This window comes from Ambystoma mexicanum, chromosome 11 (genome assembly GCF_040938575.1).
Source record: "Ambystoma mexicanum isolate Mex_15411 chromosome 11, UKY_AmexF1_1, whole genome shotgun sequence".
NCBI classification, from domain to species: Eukaryota; Metazoa; Chordata; class Amphibia; order Caudata; family Ambystomatidae; genus Ambystoma; species Ambystoma mexicanum.
In genome coordinates, this window is record NC_090934.1 from 961364912 (window position 1) to 961392200 (window position 27289).

At 48.0% G+C, this 27289-nt stretch overlaps 1 protein-coding gene across 1 annotated transcript in view; it reads right to left on the minus strand.

Annotated features, from left to right (window-relative positions):
• LOC138505085 (sperm-specific sodium:proton exchanger-like) overlaps positions 1-27289 on the minus strand; it is a 3031181-nt gene that overhangs the window by 2474163 nt on the left and 529729 nt on the right. Inside the window, exon 5 of the mRNA XM_069625402.1 lies at positions 1005-1118. Coding sequence (XP_069481503.1) covers positions 1005-1118 — 114 coding nt within the window. The remainder of the gene's footprint in view (positions 1-1004; positions 1119-27289) is intronic.

A 27289-nucleotide genomic window follows, 5' to 3' on the forward strand; every position in this document is an offset into this window, starting at 1 on the left:
CTGTCGCGTCTATTAAGAAGGATATTTATCTGCATATCTATTTGATTGCTTAAAGGAGTGATTAAGGAAGATATCAAGGACTTCCAAATCTTGAGGAGTTTGAATGTTTGAATAATAGTTCGGAAGTCAGACGCCATCAGGGTCCTGTGTTGGAATTTACTAAACGCCCTGCAGAAGACATATATGTATAGGTCAAAACACATGTTTGCGGCATAGCAGTAAAACAATCACACACCAAGAAATATTAGTTTTTTGTGTTGTTGATTTAACACTGTATTGACAAATTGGTGAAGTGCATCAGGTCATTGGATCCCCATCTGTTTTATTTACCTCTGGAGTTATGTTGGAGATATAGGGAAATATGTGTGAAGCCTAAGAAGCAGTCTCTGGCAATTGTGTTGGGCATCATTGTTTTGCAGGAATCTGATGTTTTGAAGCCCAAGTCATATGTGTCTGAGGAAGGCCTGATTCAGTGTTTTAAGAAGGTCTGATTTACATACATCAAGATGATGTGATAGCAAAGCAATAAAAAAGCAAGTTTGTGCTGACCGTTTTCTTAAGAATTGTGACACTGAGAGCAACTCGCAGAGCTAAGCAGAGGGCAATGTACCTTTGTCGAAAACCAGTCTGCACAAGTAGCTTCCTTTGAGGCTCTTTGATACCTAATCCCAAGGAGGTACTGTGTCGATCTAAGGACCTTGAATTCTACTTCAACACTAGCCGTGCTTTTGCCTACCCTGGTTACTACAGTAAATGCGCCTGCACTCTTTATGACAACACATAACATGTACTAAACAGTACAAATTAACAAACTTTATGCAGCTTGAAACATTTGACAATTACTCTACATGAAATGGTTCATCTAAAGTTAACATGCTGTGATACTTCAAGCTCCAAGAGAAAATACATTATTAAAGAATCAGAACTGGTTGTAAGCAGGTTGATTGAAATTAGATTTGCTTTGATTTTACAAATATTTAACAAATAAAAGGCAATATTCTAACCTTCACCAGCAATGGAATATATTAGAAGGTCTCTAAAAACATCAAACACAATTGAAGATGTGGAATCATTAAACAAAGCTTCAGATCCGAGGAGAATACTGATGAATGAAGCATCTAAAAAAATTAAAATATATATACTTTAATCATTTATGTAATGACATATGTATCAAGTCAACTTAAGTGAGTTATATTTTTGGTGAAAAATATAACTAATATATATAATAAACTGCTGCTCATGAATAAGCATAGCAGAGAAATGATCAAGTAACCACAAAATTCATTGCCCAACGATATTGCCGAATCTTGTTTTAATAAACACAATATCATATTAGATTTTTAAGCAATTAAACACGAAAAGATTAAAAAGTACTTACTAACCATATATTAGAAAATCTAAATTCCCATAATACTTTCAATTTATACAGTTGTACTAATTCAATATTTATATATGGGTGTGCTCCCAATGCCCAAAACCATCCTATTTCTTGCTCTGATTTAACAATGATGTTTCTCACTGTAGAAAACAGTTAGGATGATAATGTAATGCTTTGAACATATTGCTTTTACTCCTTTCATTCTCGTTACGGCTCAGTTTCCTTAATTTGTATGGCAGAGAGGAAAGGAAAAAGATAACTTAGTTTGAGCCGCTCCCTTCCTTCCCTCCATACAAATACTAGAGCGTTTGCGCTGGCATGTAATATCTTAAATTCACCACATCTAATGCATTCATCTCCATTCCTGGGGGCAGAGAAAACCCCCTGGAGATGCCTAAGACACAGTAGACCGTATTCGAAAACAGGCATTTAAGGAAGGCCAACATTTGTGATGATCGATAAGCACTCTCTTCTTCAGGGCCCTTAACAAATGTGCTAAAAAGAAAATATTAAATTACTTTTTCATATTGAGCTTCTGCCGGAGTCCAGCCTCTAAGTGAAAGACCGGATAACGAACAATGCTGCTTTGCATTGTCTTGTTTCCAAGACAAGTGTGTTGCCCTCAAGCTATTCTCCAAGCCCATTGCAATAGTCTTAGTTTGCCATCAGCTAGGCCAGCGCACCGGCTGTGGTTGCCTTGTAGGGGAGTCACGCAGTTTTGAACCAGATACCTGCTGGGATAGGAAGCTGGTGCACTTTGAACCAGGTGAGGTGATGTGGTTGAATTTTCTGCAGCTGGTGATGAGGCATGGTGAGCTGATTTGAGGGGAGCCACGTGAGCACCCTGGAGCCCTGCAAGGAGGATGTTACCTCCTTTGAGATGCAAGATCACTAGGGCCTGGACAACTGCTCCAAAGGCCTGGGGCAGAGGAAGGACTTGATCTTGTGAGTAGAGAGGTCTGATACCAAGCTGTTGGGGAGTATTTTACATGGTGTGTTGTTGGATGGGTAGATTGCTATCCACAATTAAACCTAGGTATTTTCCTGAGTGGGTGAGCTGAGGGTTGAAACTGTCCAAGTGCATTTTGTCCAGCCACCTTTGAGTGGGTTTCTGCTTGGAGGGGTGGCTGAGGAGTAAACATTCGGTCTTAGTGTTGTTAAGTTTAAGGTAGGTATTGTCATCCACATTTATTAAAATAAAAGGTTGGATAAAGGCCACTGTGTCCGTATGCTAAAGAGTGTTTCCCGGCCTAGGAAAGTAAAACTAAAGATCAGTCTGTGTCTCGTCATCAAAATTATGCAGACATTCTTGTGTCCAAAACATATTAATCTGACCCTCATCCTAGAAATGAACAACTAAGGAAATGTCTTTGACTTATGCTTGGCAAAAAGTGTTCACAATTAAATAATTAAAAAAAAAGATAAAGCCAACAAAATAGTATTTTCCAAGCAGAAATCCTTAGATCCAGGGGGTGTTTCTCTTCCACTGGATTTCCCAGGTAGGATGGCACAAGTGTCCCTTTCATACAACAACTTAAGGATGGTAAATGTGTCTCTTTCTAACAACAACTTCTTAAAGATTACCTCCTTGTGTACTCTGCTGCTGGGAAGCCTTTAGTAGGTTCATCATGTCCCCTGGTTTACTCTCCTGCCAGGTATCATCCCACAATGTTTTATTCCTATGTGTATTTCGAATGGGTGGCCTGGTATACTCCCCTGCCAGGAATCTTCTTTCCCCTGGTGTGCTTCTCTGCAAGGTATCTTGCCCCCCACCCGAAGTGCTCACTTTCTGGTGTGCTTCTTTCACCAGGACTTCTTCTCATAGTTGTAGTGTCCTCTAGTATAGCACAGTTGTATTCCTTCACTGGATCTATACTTCTTTGTCTCGAGGCACTACTTGTTCCAACTTTCTTTACATTGATATCTCATATATGGAGACTTGTTCAAGTTCTGTCTTTTAACTTCTTTATTAGTATTAGTTTGCTTGTGGAAATACTTGCGCCAACTTTCCCCACACTTAGATCTCATACATGGATACTTGTGCAAATTCTGTCTTTGTATTCCACTTGGTTGGTATTAAAAAGAAGTTCTTAATTGCTCACATGCCTGTCGGTACGTGTTGGGGTCCTTAATATGTCTGGGCCAACTCACTGGTGTTTAGTAGCATCCCCGACACATGGCGCGTTGCTGCGGTGAAGCTGTCAGTCTGGGATGGCGTTTACTGCTCTGCAGTCCTTCTCCCAGCTCCCCTGTCAGATCCGCGTTCACCTGTCGGTGTTAGGCAGAATCCTCTGCAGTTCCCTTAGGGAGATCTACAGAAAATTCAGACTACAGGTATGAGCAATAAATCCCCTTTGGTATTAGTCTGTACCACAAAGATTTAGTTGGTAGCTGTGGCTAAGCAATCAGACTTATCTCAAGAGGGAGATGAGCAGTACAATACTTGTGGAACAAGGAAACACTGACCAAAGCTTTGAATCAAAAAGAATATATATATTTATTTTTCACTCTGATGTTCACACACAAATCACTATTATAAAAGCAAGTTAAATCAGTCAAGAAATGTATATACAACTCCCTATTTAAATTGTAGACAAGTTTGAGCAAGAGTGAAAACTGAGCAAAACGGCACAGTGAAAACCAAGCAGAAATGCCACTCATCAATTTCTCAAAAGGGAGGGAAAGGCCAAGTTATACAGGAATATACCCTTAAACACACCAGCAACACTTCCCAAGAAGATTGTGAACAAGTTAGGCAAGGCAGTACTTTAGCTTGTTTAATAATGAGGTGGAAACCAAGCAAAATGGCACTTCACAAGTTTAAAAAGAGGGAAGGAAAAGGTGGTTATAAGAGTTAGGTGCACCAACACATTTCTAGGTGAGAAGCAATCTAGAGAAGGCAGTTGTAACAGATTTAGCCAGAGTCAATAGGCCTGTGCCAGAGTCAGTGGTACAGGGCAAAGTGCCCAGGAGCAAAATGTTCTTGTAGCTGCAGTCAAGTCTTTGTTAAACGATTCGAAAAATGTGGTTGCAGAAGGTGAAAGACAATGTTAGATGATAGGGGCAGCGAACCCAGTAGGAAGTAAAGGATTTAAAACAACTTTAGGAGTACCCAACGAAAAGGGAGGCCTGGCGGAACAATGTACCTTAAAAAGTAGAAGAGGCTCCTGCGGTGGTGGTAGTTCCTGGCAGTTCCTGCAGTTCGGGAGATCCAACAGAGGAAGAGAGGCTCTCGTCGTGGAGGAAGGTTCGAGTTACTGCACTGCCCAGGGATGAAAGCAGCCGCGGTGCTGGCAAACAAAATAAAAGGTATGCCCCTTTAAATCGCGGTCCGGGTGGACTGGTGCCTGGCTATCCGGTCTCCTGGTGGTTGGCACTGGCGATTCAACCAAGGCAAGTCCTGGAAGGCGATTGGCAAACTGGTTGGCCCCACCAGCTCAAGGGAAGAAGACTCTTGCAGGTGAAGATCTTCTCGAGTCGTCGGAGAAAATTGGTGAGGATCTGCAGCAGGGCTTCACTGGTGGTTCAGTCGTTGCAGATGTCTTTGGGTTCTCTCCTCTTCGGCTTCTTAGTTCCAGTCGCGACGTCTTGTCCTCCAGTCCTCAGGACCCTGCTTTTATGCAGCAAGACCCCCATTCATACAGCCTAGCTGTCACTCACACAGTGGGGTGGCTCTCCTGGCGGGAGAACCCCCCAGCCTATCAGGGCAGAGAGCGACTTGGGTTGCGTAGGCAACCCTGTCCAGGGTGCCTATTCCCCCCCACACATCCTGCCTACACCAGATTCAGTGGCGCCGAGAGGAGGGCTTCTGTGCAGAAGCCCACCAAAAGGACAAACAAAGGATCCCCGACCTGGGTTAGGACTATAGAGAAAGACACGAGAAAGAAATTTAATCAAAGTTCTGGCAATAAAAACCTACCGGAGTAAAGTTAATATTAAAATAAACCGGCTGTATGTTAGAGGCTGTCAGTAAAAGTGGTAGCCTCGAACAATGGGAAAATCCCATAGGAATATATCTGCGGTCGAATATTTTCGGTAGTAACCACTGCCACCAGCCAGAAACTTTTGAGAGAGGGACTGTACGGTAGCCCCTCGAAAATGAACACTACGGAAAAACTATTAACCCTTCCCAGTACCTCCATAGTAAGATGGGTTGTACTGGTTTTGTTAATATCTATTGACTAGTAAAGTCAATGGGGACTTTACATGCCCTGGGAGACAGTAGTCAGTCCCAGGGTATGGAGTCTATGTTTTGGGGTCGCTACGACACCCCTGTGGTACGGCACGGAGGGTGCTGTGTACCACACATGAAAAAGATGATTCCTATGAGGGTGAGAAAAACCCCATAGACCATAAGCACACAAGATAGCCTAAAACACACACTTGCAATCTGCCTAAGAGTGGGAAAAAAGGGTCTCACTCTTAGCAGGAGAAAGAAATAAACCACTCAAATCCAGCAAAGCTGCTGGGGGACTCTATAGGTAAGGGAAATTAGCCATAGAAGAGAATTCTCCCCAACAGTCGGTAAGACTGCTGCTTCTCGGCATGACTGCGTTCCCGGTAGCTCTGCTGCCGGCTCCTCAGCAGTTCTTCCACAGTCTGCTGTGTCTCCTTTGGCCTTGCACCACGCCGATAGGTAATGCTTGCGAGAGACAGTCTGGAGCGTCTGCCTTCTCCAACACAGTCTGTTTTTTTTTTCTTTGGTCTTAGTCCTGTGCTACTGCCTTCTCCTTCTGTTCAGTTTCTCCTTCCTTTCTCGCATTGCGGTCACCATTTTTAAATGTCCTGCGCACTCGGACTTCATCGCAACAACTAGCCTGCATGTTTAGCTTGGTGTTTCTTTCAATCCATATTAACTCCTTCTCCTTCTTCCTCGTCTCAGTACTTGAGGCTTTATGGGAGTTGGAGTCCATATGACTGCTGGGACCTTTGAAGTGATTCGGTTTAGGATTTATGGTTAGAACAAAAACATCTGAGACAGGGAATGTTAGGTGTGTGTTATGTGCATATGTGGTATGAATGGTACTCTGCCTAGAAGGACAGTATGCCATGAGAAGTTTAGGTGTCATAGGGTTTTCCTCATAAGGGGGGGAGGGAGAATACCTCGTCTCTCCTAACGGAGTCATCACCTCCTCCCAGTAGTTGTCCACCACCACATGATCCTCCCTTATAATACTACCCCCAGGTTCAGGATCCGGTAACGGCTCCTGTCACTTGGCCATGTGGGAAGAGCCCATCAGCAGGGAATAAGTGATGACTCCGTAGGACTCATCACAGGGCCCTATCCCTATACCTTTAAGTACAATGGTTTATTTGTATTTTGTATTTTTTTGTTTATATAGCGCTTTACTCCAAAGCGCTTTATAGCATAACAACCAGAAAACATCAACATGGAACATAGAAGCAATAAAATATACATGATTCAAACCAGAAAAAACAGCATGTGGAACAATTTGCATTTGGGAAGGAAGAAAAGAGGAGAGGTATTGGAAGGAGGAAAGTGAAAAGGGAGCAGAGAGGGTAGAAGGGAGGGTGGAGATCATAGGTGAGACAGGGAGAGAAAGGAAAAGGAAGATGGAGTGGGGAGGAGAAAGAAGAGGAGGAAGAGGAGAGAAGTCAGGGAGGGGGGTGAAGGAGTGATTTTAAGGAGGAACGGAAGGAGGAATAGGTGGACATGGAGCGGATAGAGAAAGGGAGGGAGTTCCAATGTAGGGGGGCAAGGAGCTGGAAGGAGCGGAAACGAGAAGAGGCACACAGAGGTGGGGGAACAGAGAGTAAAAAGAGATCAGCAGAGCATAGGGAGCGAGAGGGGGCATAGAAGGAGAGAAGAGAGGAGAGGTAAGGAGGGGCAAGGTCATGAAGAGATTTAAAAACAAGACAAAGGAAGTGGAATTTAAGTTGGGAGTGGAAGGGAAGCCAGACTAGCTCGGAAAATAAAATGGAGATGGAATCATGAGGAGAGAGAAGACAGAGGGTGCAGATGGCAGATTTGTAGAGGGATTTGAGGGGGCCGAGATGGGAATAGGGGAGACCGAAAAAGAGAGGAGGACAGTAGAAGGGACGAGAAAAGATGAAGGAAGATATTAAGAGTTTGGTAGCATGGAACGTAAGAGAGGAACAGACTTTACGGATATTAAAGAGGTGATAGCGACAAGAGCGAGTAGTAAGGGAAATGTGGTAAGTGAAGGAAAGGGAAGAGTCAAAGTAGATTCCTAGATTCCGGGCATGAGTGGAAATAGGAAGATCGGCTGGGGGGAAATGAATGAAAGGAGGGGGCTGGAAGAGTGTTGGCAGGGAAGAAAAGGACTTCAGTTTTGTCCGTATTGAGAGAGAGAAAGTGCGATGACATCCACTTTTTAATGGCAGTGAGACAGGAGGAGAGTTTAAGATGGTAGTCGGGGGTGAAGGAAGAGAAGGAGAGAAATCAGCTGAGTGTCATTAGCATAGAAATGGTGAGAAATTCCAAAAGAGGATATGAGAGGTATAGAGAGAGAATAAGAAGGGTCCGAGGACGGAACCTTGGGGAACGACATAGATCAGAGGGAAGGAGGAGGAGGTTTGATCGCCCCAAGAGACGGCGAATGAGCGGTTGGAGAGGTAAGAGGAGTTGTTTAGCAACTACCTTCTTAATGACTTTGCCGATAAATGGTTGGCTTGTAATTGGTGGTAGTTTGCTAGGGCCTCTGTGTTGAGGGAGTGGGCAACTAAGCCTTGTTTTTAGGATGTAAAGGAACACATCCTTACTGGGAGAAGTAATTGACAATCCTAAGAAAAATTGTAAGGCTAAAACCAGCAACATTTTAAAGGATGGTGACAGGTTTAAGAGGTGAGTTCTAAGGATGTACCGGAAGGTCTTATGATGAGATGGAAGGGAAGTTAGAACAGAGTTAAAAAGGCCTTGGGTGATATAGGGAGGGCAAGTCCGAGGATTTGGAGCCCTTGGTGTTGAACCTGATGGTATCAATCTTGTTGATATCGACTTTATTCATAGCCTCACACTTCCTCTGGGATTTTGGTTCCTCTGGTTCTGGTGTTTGGTTCGAGTAGTGGTTGACTGCTGTAAAAAAGGGCTTTGCTCCTTTTTTGAGGCTACCACAATGTTGATATTGTCATAAGTAGCCTTGGCTTCGGATATCGGGGCTGTTTGGAGCATGAGGCCTTGAGGGATAGAAGGGCCTCAATTCTTCACAGCTAAAAAGCCTTAATAAGTTTCTCATTATCAAAATGTCACAATTCTGGTTTACATCACTTATATTGTGCTTGCTAGTTGATAATAACCTGGTTACTGACCGCAGTGACCACCTTACTCCTAGTCCATAGTCTCCTTTCCTCCATACTTATGGGACATCTCTCCGTCCTGTGGGACGGGACCGGAGCACTTTGTAAAAAGCATCCAAAAATGTTTTCAAAAATGTGTCCTTCCTCTCTTTCTTGCGCAGGGCCCGGCACGCGGCCGTAACCCCGCCCACCTTGGCTCCGCCCAGCAGTCCTTTTCTATCGCCAGGTCAGAGACCTATTAGCAATAACAGAGGAACCTTTATTAGAGGGGACGGCGGGCGTATGGAGGAAAGGGTACTATGGACTAGGATGTAAGGTGGTCACTACGGTGAGTAACCTGGTTATACTCCTACGTCCCGTTCCCTTTCCTCCATACTTATGGGAGATTCCCAAGCAGTCCTAACAGGAACTACGGGTGGATGGAAATACCCCTTACTGAAAAAAGGTTCTTCAGCACAGCCTGACCAAAGTGAGCATCAGCTCTTGAGATCATGTCAAGACAATAATGCTTACAAAAAGCAGATGGGGAGGCCCATGTAGCTGCCCTAGCGATGTACTCCCAGGGGACATATTTCTGAAAAGCGACCGCGGCTGCCTTGCCCCACACCAGGTGTGCATGAATACACTTAGGAGGTTTCAGCCCTTGGACGGTGAAAGACTCCGTGATGCAGGCGGCGATCCACCGAGAAATAGTCGCCTTAGATGCCTGCTTACCCTGAGGGTTACCGAAGGTCACAAAAGTTGAGAAGAACTCCTAAGCTCGGAAGTCCTGTCAAGGTAGAACTTAAGAGCCCTTCTGACATCAAGACAGTGCAGAACCCTTTCAGCCTCTGAGGCAGGGTTCGGAAAAAAGACCGGTAGGGAGATCGACTGATTCAGATGGAATTCAGTTACCACCTTCGGTAGGAAGGCCGGGTTTGTACGTAGGACTACCTTGTCCTTGTGAAAGACCAAGAATGGATGCTCCACTGACAAGGCCTGGAGCTCACTCACTCTCCTCGCTGACGTAACGGCGACCAGAAAGGACACTTTCCATGATAGGTACTTGAGGTCCACCGTGGCCATTGGTTCAAAAGGCTTATGGCACAGCGCCGTCAGGACTACATTTAGGTCCCACGGCGGGTGAGGACTACGAATCGGAGGGTAGAGGCGTGTCAAGCCTGCAAAATGCCTCTTAACCACTGGGTTACTCAGAGAATAAGAGCATTGTTCCGTAGAAAGATAAGCGGAAACCGCTGAAAGGTAAGTCCTGCATGACAGAACGTGAACACTCGACTCTGCTAGGGAGGACACGAAGGACAGCACCGTGTCAATCGTAGCCACCCTTGGATCCAACTGCTTTTCTAAACACCAATGACAGAACCTGAGCCATTTACTCCTGTATTGGGATCTGGTCGAGGGTTTCCTGGCTGCCTGGATAATACGCATGTTATCCGAAGACAAGTTAAGATGCTCCAAAGATTTGAACTCAGGAACCATGCCGCCAAGCTGAGCGATTGTGGGTAAGGGTGCCACATCTGCTGTTGCCTTTGGTGGAGAAGATCGGGGGTCACTGGTAACCTGATCGGCGGATACATCGACAGGTGTTGAAGTTCGAGAACCAAAACCTGGCCGGCCACCATGGGGCTATGAGTAGAACGGAATAGTTTACCGAGTTCTTCAGCTTCCAAATTGCTCGATGAACTAGAGGCAGAGGCGGGAAGGCGTAAGCTCTCATGTTGTGCCATGGAATCTCGAGAGCATCCCCCAGAGAGGAGGCTCCCAGCCCACCTCTAGAGGCATACTGAGGAAACTGAGGAAGCTTCTTGTTTACCACCGTAGCGAAGAGGTCCACCTTCGGTGTGCCCCAACGCAGGAAAATCCATGAGAGGACCTCCGCCTTCAACTCCCACTCGTAGCTGACCACTGTCCACGGGCTGAGGGCATCCGCTGTGACATTCAGCTGGCCCGGGATGTGTACTGCAAGCAGCCAGACACCATGAAGCACGGCCCGCACCCATATCTGGATGGACTGGTCCACGAGGTGGGGAGACTTTGTTCCCCCTTGCTTGTTGATGTAATACATTGACACCACATTGTCCGTGCGTATGCGGACCACCTTGTTGGCAATGAGCGGTCTGAACGCCCTGAGCGCTAGGAAGATCGCCAGAAGCTCCAAATGATTTATGTGCAGGAGCTTGTCCTGATGCGACCAGAGGTCCGAGACCTGAAGAAGATCTAACGTCGCACCCCACCCCAGAAGGGAGGAGTCCGTCGTGATCGTCACCGTGGGGGCAGGGTCCTGAAATCCCGCACCCACTGACAGGTTGCTGAGAGATGACCACCAATCCAGGTCCACTCTCATGGAATCCAGAATCATTATCAGCTTGGAATCGGGGTCCACAGCCTGACGCCAGGAACTCCGAAGAGCCATCTGGGTCTGTCTCATCTTGAGACGAGCAAGAGGAAGAGCCAGCACGCACGAGGCCATGAGGCCCAGAAGCCTCTGGAACCACCAGGCCCACATGCTCTCCGACTGCGCAAACATCCGACACGTGGCTAACAGATCTGTCCCCTGTCAGGTACACTCTGCAGTCGATCGTGTAACAGCGAAAACCCAGGAAAATCAGGTCCTGCAAGACGGTCATGGAAGATTTCCGCCAGTTGACAGACAGCCCCAGATGGAACAGGAGCTGAAGGAGAGACTGGAGATTGCCCGCTGCTGTCAGCAGACAAGGGCTGCGTAATAGCCAGTCGTCCAAATATGGATACACATGGATACCCTGGAGATGAAGATAAGTCGCAATCACCGACATCTTCGTGAAGACACGCGATGCCGAGCTGAGGCCAAAAGGAAGCCCTCGAAACTGGAAGTGCTCCTCTCCCAAAGAGAAGCAGAGATATCTCCTGTGTGGGTTCCAAATCAGGATATGCATGTATGCATCCTGAAGATCCACGACGCTGAGCCAATCGGCCATCTGCAAGGAGGACCGTATCTGGCCGGGCGTGATCATCTTGAATTTCTCTTGGGGTAGGAAAAGATTGAACTTAGAAAGGTCTAGGATGGGCGAAGGCCAGCCTGGTTGGGTTTGGGCACCGTAAACAGCCCGGAGTAAACACCCTCCCCTCGCTCCCCAAGGGGAACGGGTTCCACAGCTCTGAGGTCCAGAAGTTTCTGAACCTCGGCTTTGAGGGAGGGCGAGCCCGACACCTGGAAAGGAGGGTTGAGGGGTGGTGTAGGGGGTAGAGGTAAGCGGAAGCCCGCTCGAGCGACTGACAAGACCCATCTGTCTTCTGTGATGGCCTGCCACGCCTCCCAATGAGACGCAATGCACCCTCCCACCGGGTACTCGTGCGAGCACGGAAAACCCTCATTTAGCAGGTTTATCGGTGGCGGCGCCACCTGAACCTGAGGAGGAGGCTGAGGAACGGGAGAAAAACCACGTCTGTTGTTGCCTACGGCGCTTATTCCCCACAGGGGTATCCACTCAGAGTTTTAGGGAGAATTCTCTGTTTAGGCTGAATTTCCTAACCTAGTGAGTCCCCCAGCAGCTTTGCTGGATTTTTGGGGTTTATTTTATTCTCCTGCCAAGAGTGAGACTCTTTTACCCTCACTCTTGAGCATGATTTGAGTGTGTTTCTTTGACTCTAGATGTGTGTAATGGGCTAAGGGGTCTGTTACCCCATAGGGCTTCATGTGTTTTTGTGATGTGTGTTACACAGCACCCTCAGTGCAGTAACACAGGGGTGTCATAGTGACCCCCCAGTATAGACTCCATACCCTGGGACTGACTGTCTCCCAGGGCATGTAAAGTCACCATTGACTTTACTAGTCTTGAATTCTGAACAGAACCAGTACAAACCATCATATTGTGGACGTACTGGCTGGGGCAATTCAGTTGCCCCGGGGTCTGTTAGTCGAGGGGGCACGTCTCTGTCCCCCCGATCGAGTTTTGGCTGGTGGCAGTGGATACTACTTTTTATATTCAACTGCAAATATTTCTCTATGGGATTTTCCCATTGTTCGAGGATACTATCTTTAATTATTTAATTACGATAGCCCCGAACATACCGCCGGTTTATTTAATTAATATTAATTCTCCGGTTTGTATTTCTTGCCAAAACTCGGTTCTAAAATGGCGTTTGTGTTCTCTTCTGTGACTCCAACCCAAGTCGAGCCCTTTGTTCCACTTTTTGGCGGGCTTCTCCACAGAAGCCCTCCCAAGTGGTGCCACTCTGTCTGGGGTACTTAGGAGGGGTGGAGGGGGATTTAGGCACCCTGGACTGAGTTGCCTAGGCAACTCAAGTCGCACTCCGTCCTGATTGGCCCAAGTGGTGAGCTGGCCGGCTCACAATTTAGCATGTTTGAGTGACAGCTAGGCAGAGTGAATGGGGGTTTTCTGCATAAAAGCAGGGCTTTGTGGACTGGAACTTCAGAAGTCGCCACAGGACCTAAGAATCCGACGAGGGAGAAGCTGAGCCGACCTGCCACGACGACACCATCGGTGGAGCCCTGCTGGACCGTCTCACCACTTTTCCCAACGACAGAGGAGATCTCCCGCCGGAGAGTCTTCTTCCTTTGACTGGTGGGGATAACCAGTTTCACCGTCTTTTCGCCTTCCCGACGTATCTCGTGGCCGTCTTGCCTGTGCCAAGCACCCCGGCAACCGGGATACCACGTTTTACCACGACCGCGAATTAAAGGGTATTACCTTTAACCGGAAAACTCCGCGGCTGGTTTCTTCCCTGGCAGTGCAACAACCTTCATCTTTCCTCCAAGTCGAGATCTTCTCTTCCCATGGATGACGACGAGACTTGCTACCACTGCCAGGAACAACTGCCACCGCTGGAGGATCCTTCCCGCTTAAGGTACCGTGTCCCGTCTGGCTTCCCTTGCCACCGACTGTACGGGGTAGATTTAGCCCCCGGCTTTCGAACCTGGGTTAGCCTGGGCACCCTGGCTAAACTGTTCTGAGCCTCTCTAAACTCTTTTCGAACTCCCTGCAAGACTTTCTAAGCCTAGTGTAACTGTGTGATCTTGGGCGCATTTGTGCTCTGCTCTCTCTAAGAGTCGGCCCAGCCTATGGACTTTGGCTCACAAGTGACTTTTGCTCTTCTGCCTTGCTAATAGTGTTCCTAAATCTTAGAGTGGTGTACCTGCATATTCTGTCTTTTTCCCTCCCTTTTTCATAAACTCATTGGAGTGCCATCTATAGTTAAGCGCTCACCTCTGTATGGAAATAAGTGGTGTTAACTAAGACTTATCTGATAAGGAATAAGGGTTGTATATATTATAATAGTAACTGTGTTTAGAGTATTTTACAATAAGAGTGCTGGAGTGTTTCAAACAGTGTGTTTTAAAATAAATAACTATATACTTTGATACCAAAGCTCTGGTCAGTGTTTGTTTGTATTATCGTATTTGAGTGCCTATTGTGTATACTTTGCATACTGCCTAACTCTGCTTGAGGGAAATCTGACTGCTCAGCCACAGCTACCAGGTAAATCTGGGTGGCACAGACTGCTACCAAGTGGGTTTACTGCTAACACCTGTAGTCCTAAATCTTTTGCAGTGTTCCCTAAGGGAAATGCACAGGTTTCTGCCTAACAGCGAGACTTGCGGTCGATGAAGCCCCTAAAGCCAGAGGAAGGTCAACTTTGCGACAGCAGTCTCTGGGTTTTGAAAGGAGCCTTAACAAGGACAGACAAGGACTTAGCTGTGTGAGTGCTATCCTTCGTCTTGGTGAGATCTACATCTGTTGTAGCATGAAAGAGCTCTTTCCCATCGAACGGAAGGTCAAGCACCTTGTCCTGCACTTCTTTCGAAAATTTAGTTGCATGCAGCCACGCCTGCCGTGAGGTATCAACCCCCAGCATAAGGCCCCGAGCCGAGGTGTCTACGTGATGAGCCGCAGCCTCCAGGAGATCCTGGGCCAAGACCCTGGCGTCGGAAAGGCCTCCTCTAAAGTCCTCCAGCTTCTCGACCAGGATAAACGCCTCAAACTCTGACAGACCTTTTCACATCAGCATGTTAGCTCCCGCTAATATCAATTCAGCGTTGGCCTGCCTGAGCTGCAAGGGAGTCAAGGAGCTTGTCCTCCTTTCCCAGAACCTAAGTAGCCGTCGTGGAAGAGGATACTGCAGGCCTGGACTGCAAAGTGGCCGCAGCCACCACTGTGGAGGAGGGAGGCAGACAGGATGACAGGGCCCCCTCTTCCGAAGAATACAGCCTGTATCCAGCGTCAATCTTCTTGTTGACAAAAAGTCCAGCGTGTGGCTTTTCCCAGAGTCTGCGGACCTCGGCCAGAACGTCCTTCTGCAAGAACAGGCCAGTACGCTCCAAAGGAGACAGGTTGAACGCCCCAGAAAGCACGCCCTCCTACGGAGCAGGTGCCTCGGGCACTGTAACATCCAAGAAGTTCATCATGTCCAGTACCTGGTCATGAAAAGCTCTGATAGAGTGGGGGAGGTCCTCGCTGTCCTGATCACCTTGTGCGTCATCCGACAGATCAGGGTCCTGCTGAACCGTGTCGGGCGCAGCCTTGTCCACAGGGGACAATAGGGGCAAAGGCGGAAGAGTCGGGGGAGGCACCGTAGGCAAGGGAGCCGCCGGCGGAACCACCGGAGGAACAGGAGGAGCCGGAGGCGCGGGAGGGCATATCTCCCTATATAGCCCTTTGAAATACTCCCTCATGGGGTCGGTACGCATAAGCGTTTGAAATTTATCGAAAAAGGCTTCCTCCGGGGACTGCTTCGGAACCTGAGGAGGCCTCTCATGAGGTGGACAAATCCAGGGACATAACAGGGACGGGTGCCACACAGACCCCTCCACCGACGTATCCACGTAAATCAACGGTGCCGATCCTGCAGGCAGCGAAACATTGTGCGGAAGAGGCATCCGAGCGTTCCAGTCATAAACTGGCCGATAAGGATGCGCACAAGGGACTCTATGTTCACCCAAGGGGCCAAGCCCTGCACCTGAGGTCGATGGCGTAGTTGTAGGGGTAGCACCCAAAATGGCTGCCGCGGTCGTGGCGGGAACGGGCACCATTTTGTCATCATGTGAGGGGAACTGCGGTACGTGAGGAAGTGAGGCAGGGGTCCCCGTCGATGGATCAGGGGTCTTAACTTTAGCCTCAACATAAGGGACCTCGGCAGAGCCGGTCCTGTGAGGCCTGGAATGTTTTTGTGACACACCAACCGCCAAATTAGCCTTCGAAGGAAGGACCTCAGCACTGCCGGTAAAAGAAGAACTTTGCTTCCTTGCCCCCTCAACAGGTCTGGTGTCACTGCAAGAGCGGGAACGGTGAGAAACAGCTTTCACCGACAAGGCCTTGTCAGGCCTCTCAGAACTGCTGGTAGCTTTAGCCTCTGAACGAGGGACCTCGGACCCAGGTCCGGTAACAGCCTTATCTGCATGGGCCTCAAACATCCGTTCGGTAACAGCAAGCCCCAGTCTTATTTTTGAGGGAAGCTGACAGAACGGCCTCAGAGCGAGCTCCGATACCCCACGACTCAGTAGAACTGGGTCTACAAATAGCCCCCATAGGAGGGGCCTCGGAGCGCACTCCGGTATCCACAGGCCCCTTACGGAGACCCTTGGAGAAAACCCTGGTACAATTATTAGGCCCAACGGGCACCTCAGGGCGAACCCCGGTGGCAGAGCGATCAACGCCCCTCCCGGCCCGAGAGGAACCCGGAAAGGTATCCCCCGGCCGGGGTGCTCTGAAAAGTAAAGAACTTACCGGGCGTTTCTTCTTCTCGTCGATGAACGCCTGAACATGCGAAGGAGGAGTTCGTCGGAACACCTCCTCCCACTGCTCCAACCGACGTGAAGTGACCGGACCAAAAGGGAGTCGCAGTAAGGAACAAGTTGTTCTCCAGCATGGGTCTGGCATGGATTCACATGCTCATGAATATTCCCCGTTGTCAGGCCGGGAATCCTCGGTATAGAAAAAAAAAATCAGTATCAGTTTCGTTTCTGATCTGTCTTTCTTAGTAGTAACCAATCACGGGTCTCTGGGTCATACTGCCCCCAGCCAATGACTGCCCTCTCCCTAAGCCCTGCCTCTGGCAGCCATCCTCAGATTTGGTAGCACGAAAGTGGCAGTATGACCAAGTGAAGAGCCGCAGAGGGGTAGGCGGGAGGGTTCGCATGTGAATCCATGCCAGACCCATGCTGGGGAACAACAGTTACAGGTAAGGAACTGTTCCTTCTCCAGCATGGGGTCTGGCATGGATTCACATGCTCATGAATAAGAGAATACATAGCAGTACACACATGCACAACCACGGGAGGTGGCAACAGGCTCAACAATAAAGCAATACAACAACTCAACATTAAGCAACTCATACCTCCTCACCAGGCTCACCTTAGGCGAACAGGTTGCGCAGCACTGCTTGGCCGACCCTGGACTCCTCCCTGGAGTCCCGATCGACGCAGTAGAATCTTGTGAAGGTGTGCGTCGACCTCCACGTCGCAGCCCTGCAGATGTCCAGCAGGGGCACACCAGACAGGAACGCCGTGGTAGCAGCGATCGCTCTGGTCGAATGGGCTCTCGGACGGCCGGGCAGCTGTCGGTTTGCCAACGTGAATCCATGCCAGACCCCATGCTGGAGAAAAACAGGAGTCCCAACGGTGATCCGGACCCAAGCACTCTAAACAAAGAGGATGGGATACACCCTCGCGAAACGACGGTGACACGATGAACAATCAGGAAAATCTAGTTTGAACGACATAGAAAGACCAGCACACGATCGCTAGCGAGAGCCAGAGAGGAAAAAAAAGAAGAAACTCTTCCGAGATGCAAGTGCGTCCACTCCCGAACGAGCGGAGAAAAGGAGAAAAGGACTGATGGGTGATGTGCGGGGCGGGGCCAAGGTGGGCGGGGTTACGGCCGCGTGCCGGGCCCCGCGCAAGAAAGAGAGGAAGGACACATTTTTTAAAACATTTTTGGATGCTTTTTACAAAGTGCTCCGGTCCCGTCCCACAGGACGGAGAGATGTCCCATAAGTATGGAGGAAAGGGGACAGGACGTAGGAGTAATCCGTCCAATTAACTCTCTCTTCAGAGAGAGAACAGTGTTTATGCCTGCTTGCAGATGCCAATGTAACAGTATTAATTCAATACTAACAAAGTCTGTATTATGTAGAGTACAACAGTTTCATAACACATACAAATAAGTGTGCAATTATTAATACTGTACAATTCAGTGGAGCATTAACTGATGATATTGCAAGTGTGCTGCTCTCCTAGTCTGTTCCCTTGCCTTGCCCTTCTCATCTCTTGTGTCATGCAACCTTTACGTTGTCCGCAGCTGGTCTCTGCAGCCTTTAATCTCTCATTCCACTTTCCTAATTGAGGCTGCCTTTCTACTGTTTAATTAGCTAGCATTGACCTCAAAATACCTATGGACTCTGTGATGTGTGCCTGTCTTTGTAGAGTGAATAGCACTTTTAGTAGCTTTCTGGTTTGAAGGCAGGCACTTTCGACATTAACTCGTTTGTATAAACAAAGCCCAGATGGTTGTATAATTAAGCAGCCTATAGTAGAGTGACAGGCAAGGCAGCGTCATAACTTCTGGAATTGAGCTAGTGGCTGTTTAATCCCTCCTCTAGGGTTCGCCTGCACGTAGGCCAACGCGCCAAATGATACGCGGGAGCCTGAAGTGCAGACAACTTTCTTTATTAACATTCAGGCGGCAACCCCGCTAACTTTCCCCGCCCCCCCCTTCCCCTGATGTCACGTCCTGGACGTCGTGTCCTAGGGCCGCAACGGCGACCTGCCCACAAAACGATGTGGGCTATCTGACATCTCCCCCCTTTTTAGCGTGCAAGTCCCATTTCCTCTATGAGGCGAAGTGATATCATGCGGCTCCTCTGGGGACGCCTCGCCTTGCTTGGGGTTAGTCTCTCCGTGGCGGGTGGTGGGGTGCGTGCTTCACCTCCTGACTCTTCCCGTCTCCTTGGTACGCTTCTTCTTGTAGTCTGTCATCCTCGCTATCTCTGTCCATTGCCCACTGACCTCCTTGGGTTGGTATGACACGTTTGAAGTGCGAGCCTGGTCACTGACGAGCAGTCACTCCTTTGTGCAGTGACCATGGTGCCTTTCTTATGAGTTATGATGAGAGGGGTGGAAGCAAAGGTGGCTTCCTCCTTTCGATTCTTGGGTTGTCTGAGCCATAGTTTAGTTTAGTTTAGTTTGTTTATTTATAAAGCGCGTCCGAACCCTCAGGTAGCTGGGCGCATAATCATGTGCACAGCAGAGTTACATATCGTTACACAAGCATCATAAAACAGCAGACAGAGCATACATTAGTCCAGGCTCTGAATGTTTACATACAAGAGTAGAATATACAGAGAATAGAATGTACAGAGAATAGGCACAAAGTAGTTATAGTGGCGAGTGAGGACCGGGTTACAGGTTGGTCCCGAGTAGGCTGTAGATAGAGTAAACATTACTGCAGGTAGAGAGAGGCGGCTGGCCGGTCGTGTCGGTGAGAGTCTAGATGTTTAGGCTAGTAGCCATGATTTTACCATGGCTCTGAATGGCCAGAACGCGGTTTCCGATCTAATTGTAGGAGGGAGGGTGTTCCAAAATTGTGCTGCGAGCACTGGGAAACTGGAGCCTCCTGCTGTTTTTAGGTTATAGTTAGGGATCTTTAGTTGGTGCAGGTAAGGAGTTCTGGTGGGTCTAATGGGGCAGTGTCTAGAGAATTTGTCTGAAAGGTAGCGTGGGGCAGTACGTGACAGGCACTTGTGGGCGATGACCAGGGTTCTTAGCTTAATTCTGTCGCGGATTGGGAGCCAGTGGACTTCTTTGCTAACCGTGGATATGTGCGCCTTGCGCGGGAGGTTGAGGGCACATCTTAGTGCATTATTTTGCAGGATCTGGAGCCTGTTCAAGTTTTTTGTGGTAGTACCTAAGTAGAGTGTGTTGCAATAGTCTAATTTAGACAAAATCAGCGCTCTAGATAGGGTGAGGCAACTAGAGGTGGAGAGAAAAGGCCTACAGGTATTGATCAATACAATCCCGATCAATTTATTGGTCTATGTGGTAGCTGAGATGGTAGAGTTTATTTGTTTCTTTAGTCACAGGGTAGAGTCGAGGTATACACCTAGTGTTTTGACCTCTTTGGATACTTTTATGATGTTGCCATCAATGGTAAAGGATTGGTACCTTTGGTCCAATTTGTTGAGGCGAGCCTGGGAGCCTACGATAAGCAATTCTGTCTTATCGTCGTTTAGGCAAAGATTGTGTGTAGCCATCCAGGCTTGGATTTCTAAGTAGATATCATTAAGCTTTGCAACATCTTATGTTTATTATTTCTATAGCGCTCCGGACCCGGGAGTATAGGGGCGCTTAGTACAGGTTACAGGCATAGTACAAAGAATAACAATAATAGTACGGCAGCAAGTATATACAACATATAAAGACAATGGATGTGATGGCCACCCATGATGACAAAATAGACATGTGCAATATGTACAGTTTATAGCTGGGTCTAACTAAGGTTGACTTTTTGTCAGGAGCCACCCAATGGCATGTTTCCTGACCGACTGGAAGGATTTGGACGCCTTAATATTCAGAGCCAAGGTATTCCAGAGTTGGGAGGCGAGGACAGTTAAGCTTGAACCACCGGCTCTTTTAGAGGAAAATCTGGGTACTGTAAAACATAGGGTATTGGACGATCTCGTGGTTCTAATGGATGTTCTCATGGTGAATTTGTTAGTAAGGTAAGGGGGGGCTAGATGGTTGAGAGCTTTGTAGGTGAGGCAGAGGGATTTTAGATTGATTTTATGTTGGATGGTGAGCCATTTGCATGTAGTTCTGGTGGCAGAGATATGCTCACGCCTGGGAATGTTTAACGCTGCTCGTAGCGCATTATTTTGAATGACTTGGAGTTTACTGATTATCGCTTGGTTGGCACCTAAATAGAGGCTATTGCAGTAGTCTAGCTTAGATTGTATAAGAGCTCTGGCTAGCGTAAGGCAACTGTTAGGGGAAAGAAATGGTCTGCAGGCTCTGATTAGTTTTCCTGTATATGCAGTGGTTTAGGCGATCGAGTTGACTTGTTTAGAGAGGTTTATATTGGCATCGAGATAGAAGCCAAGTGTTTTCACGCTTTTGGCGATCGGGATTGTATTGCCATCATTTATTATATTAGAGTAGTTAGGGCTTAGTTTTTGTAGGTTGTTTGGTGCGCCAACAATGAGCAGTTCAGTCTTCTCGTCATTCAGGCAGAGGCCGTGTGTGGCCATCCATGCCTGAATGACAGAGAAGATTTCATTGATCCTGGCTACATCAGTATTGTAGTTGCCCGAGATGGTGAGGAGTATCTGAGTGTCATCCGTGTAGTTTGTGTAGGTGACACCCAGGCGGTCCAATTTATCAAAGAGGGGCTTTGTAAAGATGTTGTATAGTGTCGGTGAAACACATGAGCCTTGTGGGACACCGCAGGTGATAGGGATAGGGTCTGCTGCTGCCACTGGAGAGAAGACTCTCATGGTTCTGTTGGCAAGGAAGGACTGTATCCACGAGACAGCAGAAGGCGAGAAGTGGGCGGCAGAAGAGAGGTGGTTACAGAGTATCTTATGGTCGACCAGGTCGATGGCTGCTGAGAGATCTAAGAGGAGTAAGATGGCAGCCTTGCCCTTATCTTTAATTTCGTCAATCTGACTTTTAAGATCAACAAGGGCATCAACAAGGGCACTGGTAGCTTCTTCATAGCTACCAGTGAGCGTGATGAGGACCTAGGTGTCGTCTGCATAATTAGTGTAGCTGACACCCAGATCGTCAAGACGGTCAAATAGGAGCTTTGTGAAGATGTTGTAAAGTGTGGGGGAAATGCAAGAGCCTTGGGGCACTCCACATGTGATTGGGATAGGGTCCGCAGCCGCAGTGGGGGCAAAGACTCTAGTCAACCTGTCAGACAGAAATGACTGGATCCACTTAGTGGCATTCTGAGAGAATGCAGCAGCCGAGGAGAGGTGTTGGGTGAGGATCTGGTGGTCAACCAGATCAAAGGCAGCGGAGAGATCCAACAAGAGCAAGATGGCCAGTTTGCCCTTGTCTTTGGCGTCATCCATTTGGATTATTAGATCCAAGAGGGCAGTTTCAGTCCCGTGCCATGGTCTAAAGCCGGATTGTCGCAGGCCTAGGAGGTTATTGTCTTCCACCTTCGTCACCTGGTTGCATTATGCTTTCGCGGGCTCTTCTTTTCCTTTCGGTGACTTCCTTTGTCTTTGCCTTCCTCGCGGTGTCGTTTGCCTTCGCCTCTTGTTCCAGAGGCGTTGGTTCTTGCGGCCTTGGATCCTCTGGTAATCTCGTGGTGATCGGCCTCCGGAATAGCAAGTCTGCGAGGCATACTCCCGTCGTGCTATAAGGCGTGTGCCTGTATTCCCTGAGTAGTTGGTTGAGAGCCTGCTCGAAAGGCTTGTTTTGAACATGGACAATTTGTAATGTTCTCTTGATGTTGGCCATAGACCTTTCGACCATACCGTTGGCCTGGGGCCATCGGGGGGTTATTCGTCGATGTTGGAACCCCATGTACTTTGCAAACTTCTGGAATTCGTGGCTTATGAATGTAGGACCGTTATCCGACTTTATGATCTTGGGAATGCCATAAACTGAGAGCATTCTGTCGAGTGCTGGGATGACGCTTGATGTTGCACTGCTTTCCACGATCTGGGCGTCTGGGTATCTCGAATGTTCATCCATGAGTACGACCACGCGTGTCCCGTTGCTCAGTGGTCCAAACAAATCTATTGCCAGCTCCTCCCACACTTTGTTCGGCAACGGTGATGTCTGTAAGGGGTTTGGATGTGGCGGTGGCGCCACTTGGGCACAGATGTGGCAGCTTCCTACGATGGTTTCTACCAGGTGGTCGAGCTGCGGGAACCATGCTTTTTGGCGAAGGAGGCGCTTTGTGGCGACCACGCCCCGTTGTCCTTCGTGGGCCAGGTGTACTATCCTCACCCGGAGGGTTCTCGGGATGACGACTTTGCAGCCCTTTAATAGTATGTTGTTCTCTACCACCGTTAGTTCTTCCTGGACTTGGTCAAGCCACTTGACATCCTCCCGTGTTGTCTCTGATTCTCCTCTAGCCTGTTGTCTCATGAGGGTCGTCTTGTCGGTTTGCAGGCAGTGCCTTGCGATTCGGAGTGCTTGGTCTGACTCCGACTGCACCAACAGCTCTGTCCATCCGACTGGCAGCGGTTGTAGATGATGTATGATGTAGTTTATGTATGCGTCCGCTATGGAAGGTTGGGACGCGGTTGTGGTTACTGGATGGCGGGAGAGGTAATCTGCGGGATTCTCCTCTTTTCCTGGTCGGTGTAGTATTGTGAATCTGTAGTCTTGTAGACGCAGACCCCACCTTGCTATTCTCGGCGGCATTCTGGCTTTCGGGCTTCCATATATGGTGAGCAGTGCCTGGTGGTCGGTGATAATAGTGAAGTCCTTGCCGAAAAAGATGGAAATATTCACAGGCCCAGACTACCGCCAGGCTTTCTTTTTCCGCTTGTGAGTATGCCTGTTCCGTGGTTGTCAAGCTTCAGCTGGCATACACCACTATATGGGTGTTGCATGGTTCTTTAGGGTCTTTTTGTGTCAGTATGGCGCCGAGTCCTACCGGGCTGGCATCCACGATCAGTTCGGTATCGCAGCTGGCATCAAAGTATGCCATGTCTTCAGCTTGTGATATGGCTTCTTGTATTGCCTCAAATGCATGTATCCTGCGTGTGAGCAGGCCTAGCGGGTTCTGACGGTGGCGTAGTGTTTTAGGTATCTGGAGCAGTAACTAGCTAGGCCCAGAAATGATCTCAGGTCCCTGCTATTCACTGGGGGGTGGCTGAATTGAGTGCCTTGACTTTTTCCAGATCTGGTCTCATTCCTTTGTCCGAGAAAATGTGCCCAAAAAATCTCAGAGATCCTTTCGAGAATTTGCACTTCGATTTGTTCAACGTTAGTCCTGCCTCATCTAGTGCCTGACACACTCTGTGGAGTGCTAAGTCATGTTCCTCTTGTGACTTGCCGTATACTAAGACATCGTCCGAATAGTTCAAGCAGTTTGGGGCGTGTCTTATCACCTTGTGAATCTCCTCTTGAAAGATTTCGGCAGCGGACGAACTGCCAAAACTGAGTGTTTTGTACTGAAAAAGACTGAGGTGGGTAATAAACGTGGCAATATATCGGGATTCAGGCGCGATTTCGATCTGGTGATATCCTTTTGTAAGGTCTAGCTTTGAGAGAATTCTTGATCCGTGAAGGAGATGGATCATGTCAGTGATCCTGGGTGCCTGGTGCCTCTCTCTTTCAATGGCGATGTTGGCTCTGCGCATGTCCACGCACAGACGTATGGACCCATCCGTGACTTCTTGGGGACAGGGACGATGGATGATACCCATGGTGTGGGACCCGACACGGGTTCAATGATGTTCATTTTGATGAGTTTATCAAGTTCCTCTTCCACCTGCCTCTGAATATTGAACGGAATCCCTCGATAATGCTGTGCGACCGGTTTGATGTGAGGATTTAAGGTGAAGGTGTACCTTCCTGTTTTTCAATTTGCCTACGCCGGTGAATAGCTTTGGGAATGATTGTTCGATTGCGTCAGGTTTGGCAAAGTATTTGTGCGCCATCAGCTGGTATAAGACATGCACCAGTCCCATGTCCACGGCAGTCTGGAAGCTTAAGATGCATCCGCTGTTAACTTCAGTTTTCAAAATATGTAGAGCGACTTTCGCCCTGTGTTCCTTATGAGTGCACCAGGCTGTGATCATGCCTTTGCACGGCAGAGGGGTCGTGGATCCGTAGGGATATATGTCTACTGTGGCTTTCTTGATCTTGGGCTGCGGTGCCAATGATTTGTACGCTTGTTCACTGATGATATTAACCGTCGCTCCAGTGTCTATCAGAAATGTTAACGGGGTGTCATTCACATGAAGTGTTAGTATGGGACTGTGTTGGGTGGCTGCGGTATTATCTTTTATGGCCCACACGTAGCCTTTCCTCCTTTGATCTTCCTCTGATGACGGGGTGTCGCTGCTGGTGGGTGATCGGGTCTCAACGTACCTTACGAACCATCTTCTGTGTGAGCATCTCGTATCTTCCGACGAGCGTCTGTTCTCACGAGTGTATCGGCTTTTGCGGTCACCGTCCTCTCTTCTCGTGGGTTTTCTATCACTAACCTCCTGGGCGGACTCTGGCAGATGTATCGGCGCCTGTCTTGATTCCGGTGCTTGTTTGGCGTGTGTGTCGGTGCGTTCCTGCACATGGCCCGGTAATGGTCCATTCCTCCCCATGCGGCGCATTGTTGTTGTCCTATGGCTGGGCATTCCCCCGCAGGGGGGTACTCGTATCCGCATTTGTAGCACGTGCCTTCGGGACGTTTATTTCCTAGAGTGGGGTTTGAGTACAATTTGTTGACTGATTCGGTGTTTTCACTGGGCTGTTGTAGGGACACTTTTCCTAGATTGTCCAGTTGTGAGTCAACTGCAGCTTCCATGCGGGCCAGTGCGAAGATTTCCTCCAGGGACCTCTGCTTCTGTAGGAGTTGTTTGCGAAATGGTTGTGAGAGGCATCCTGCAATCACTTGCGACCCGAGTGCCTGTTCGTTGGAGTATCTGTGAAATTCACAATGTTTCAGTTTAATGCGGAGGCGCATTACAAAATTGTCTATTGACTCACCCTTCTCTTGCCTGGTCGTATGGAACATATGGCGTTCATAGTCAACGTTGGTATGCGGTGCAAAATAGTCTGATAGTTTGGCATGCAGTTCTCCATATGTGACAGTGTCTACGTTAAGTAATTCCCCTGCAATGTCTCTTACTGTCGGTCCCACGGCCATGAATAATGTATTTTTCAGTCTCGTATGGTCTGTTAACCCTATGGCACCGGTGTAGAACTTGAAATCCCGGAGCCATATGGTCAACTGTGGTCCTAGATTCGAGGTATCTCGTATTTCAAAGGGGTTTGGCATGTGCATGACTTGGGATGCACCTCCCTCATTTTGCGTGTGTTGGTTGTTGTCTTGTGCTGCATCGATTCCTCCTGATGACGCTGTTGCCGCCGCTCCCGCCCCTCCTGAGGATGAGGCTGTGGTACTCGCCGAGTCCGGCATGTCGGACGGTATATTGGGGTCCTGTGTGCGACCCGCCCACACAACGATGTGGGCTATCTGACAGTGGCTCCAAACGCTGCCATTGTTTGTATGCTTTTCTACTATCAAATACCGAGATTAGAGTTTAACGCTGCATCAATCTTCTCCTTCTATTGAACAGGGTTCATGGATTCACAAAGTAATGAAAAAATGTCATCTTACTTTAACATATTCACTTGTGCTGGCCGTTTTGGATTGATGACAGTGTCATTCAAGTGACTTATTACTCCATTTGGTGCATGCGTTGTTCCTTTTAAGGATGTCTCTAGCTGCGATAGTTTGCATGCCTGACGCTTGTCCAGGCTTCTTCTGGCAAGATAATTTCTCTCGTATGTATTGCCATTGACATTTCGATTTCTAAAATAATCTTTTTTTTAAAATGAAAACACTTTGCCGTGAGCATGGCATTTAACTCCAGTAGCTGAAATCCAAGCTAAATGCTATAAAAACAGGCATTGGCAACAGTTTGGGCTTTTGTTTACGTATGGAAAAGGCACCTGCCAGGCACTTTCAGCACCACCTAATAGCCCAAACTAAAAACATTTAAGTATTGCAACCTTGGAGAATGCAACCTAAAAACTGGTGCATTTTATTGTGTGAAAAGTACAGAATTATGTATCACTCTAAGCATAAAGGGTTGTTTGGGTATGGCAGAACAGAAGAAATTAAAGGAACATTGCAAATAATCTGAGGAGTTAAGGTCTGAGCAGAGTTTAGGGCTGCAGCATGAAGCTTAGCCGAGGATTGATCTTTGGGAAAGATAGATAGATAGATAGATAGATAGATAGATAGATAGATAGATAGATAGATAGATAGATAGATAGATAGATAGGTGTGTGTGGAACAGATTAGTCGGTCAGCATTTACATGTCAGAGATGACACAGGCAACTGAATGATTGCAATCCACGTCCAAGGATTGCTGTCCGGAAAGACAACAAAGCGCGGGCCGGCCACATGGTCTTCCCAGGACTAATGTTTTCATGAAGGGCAGATACAGTGTCACATAGTTGAGTGATAATGTTAGCATTGCAATTTGGAATGTAAGTGAAACATTCACTCTTCACAAGAGCGCACACGCCTCCTTTGGATGCTAAGAGGGTGACCAATGCCATGCGGTTTTGTATTGCCATAGAGGAGATAGCCACTTCCTCATGGGACAGGAGGGACAGGGACATGTCAGTGGCATTCGAAACATCTTCTTTGAGTCTAGATAGTTGGAACAAACAATCTCAAATCAACTTGACCCCTAACTCGGGAATGAAGCAACCCATGCCACTGACAAGCCTTCGCAACCTAAGGGGATTGGTGGCAGGACATACCCCACGTAACAGCTCCCACCCCAATACTGGGGCAACCAAAGATAGGCTTTATTCCCACAGATGAAGTAAGTCCCACGATATGTGGAAAACCCAGCTTCAGAAAATGAGAACCCTGGGGTGAAGGCAAACGTGACATTTTCTATCACACTGGTATTGGTCAAAAGGTAATATC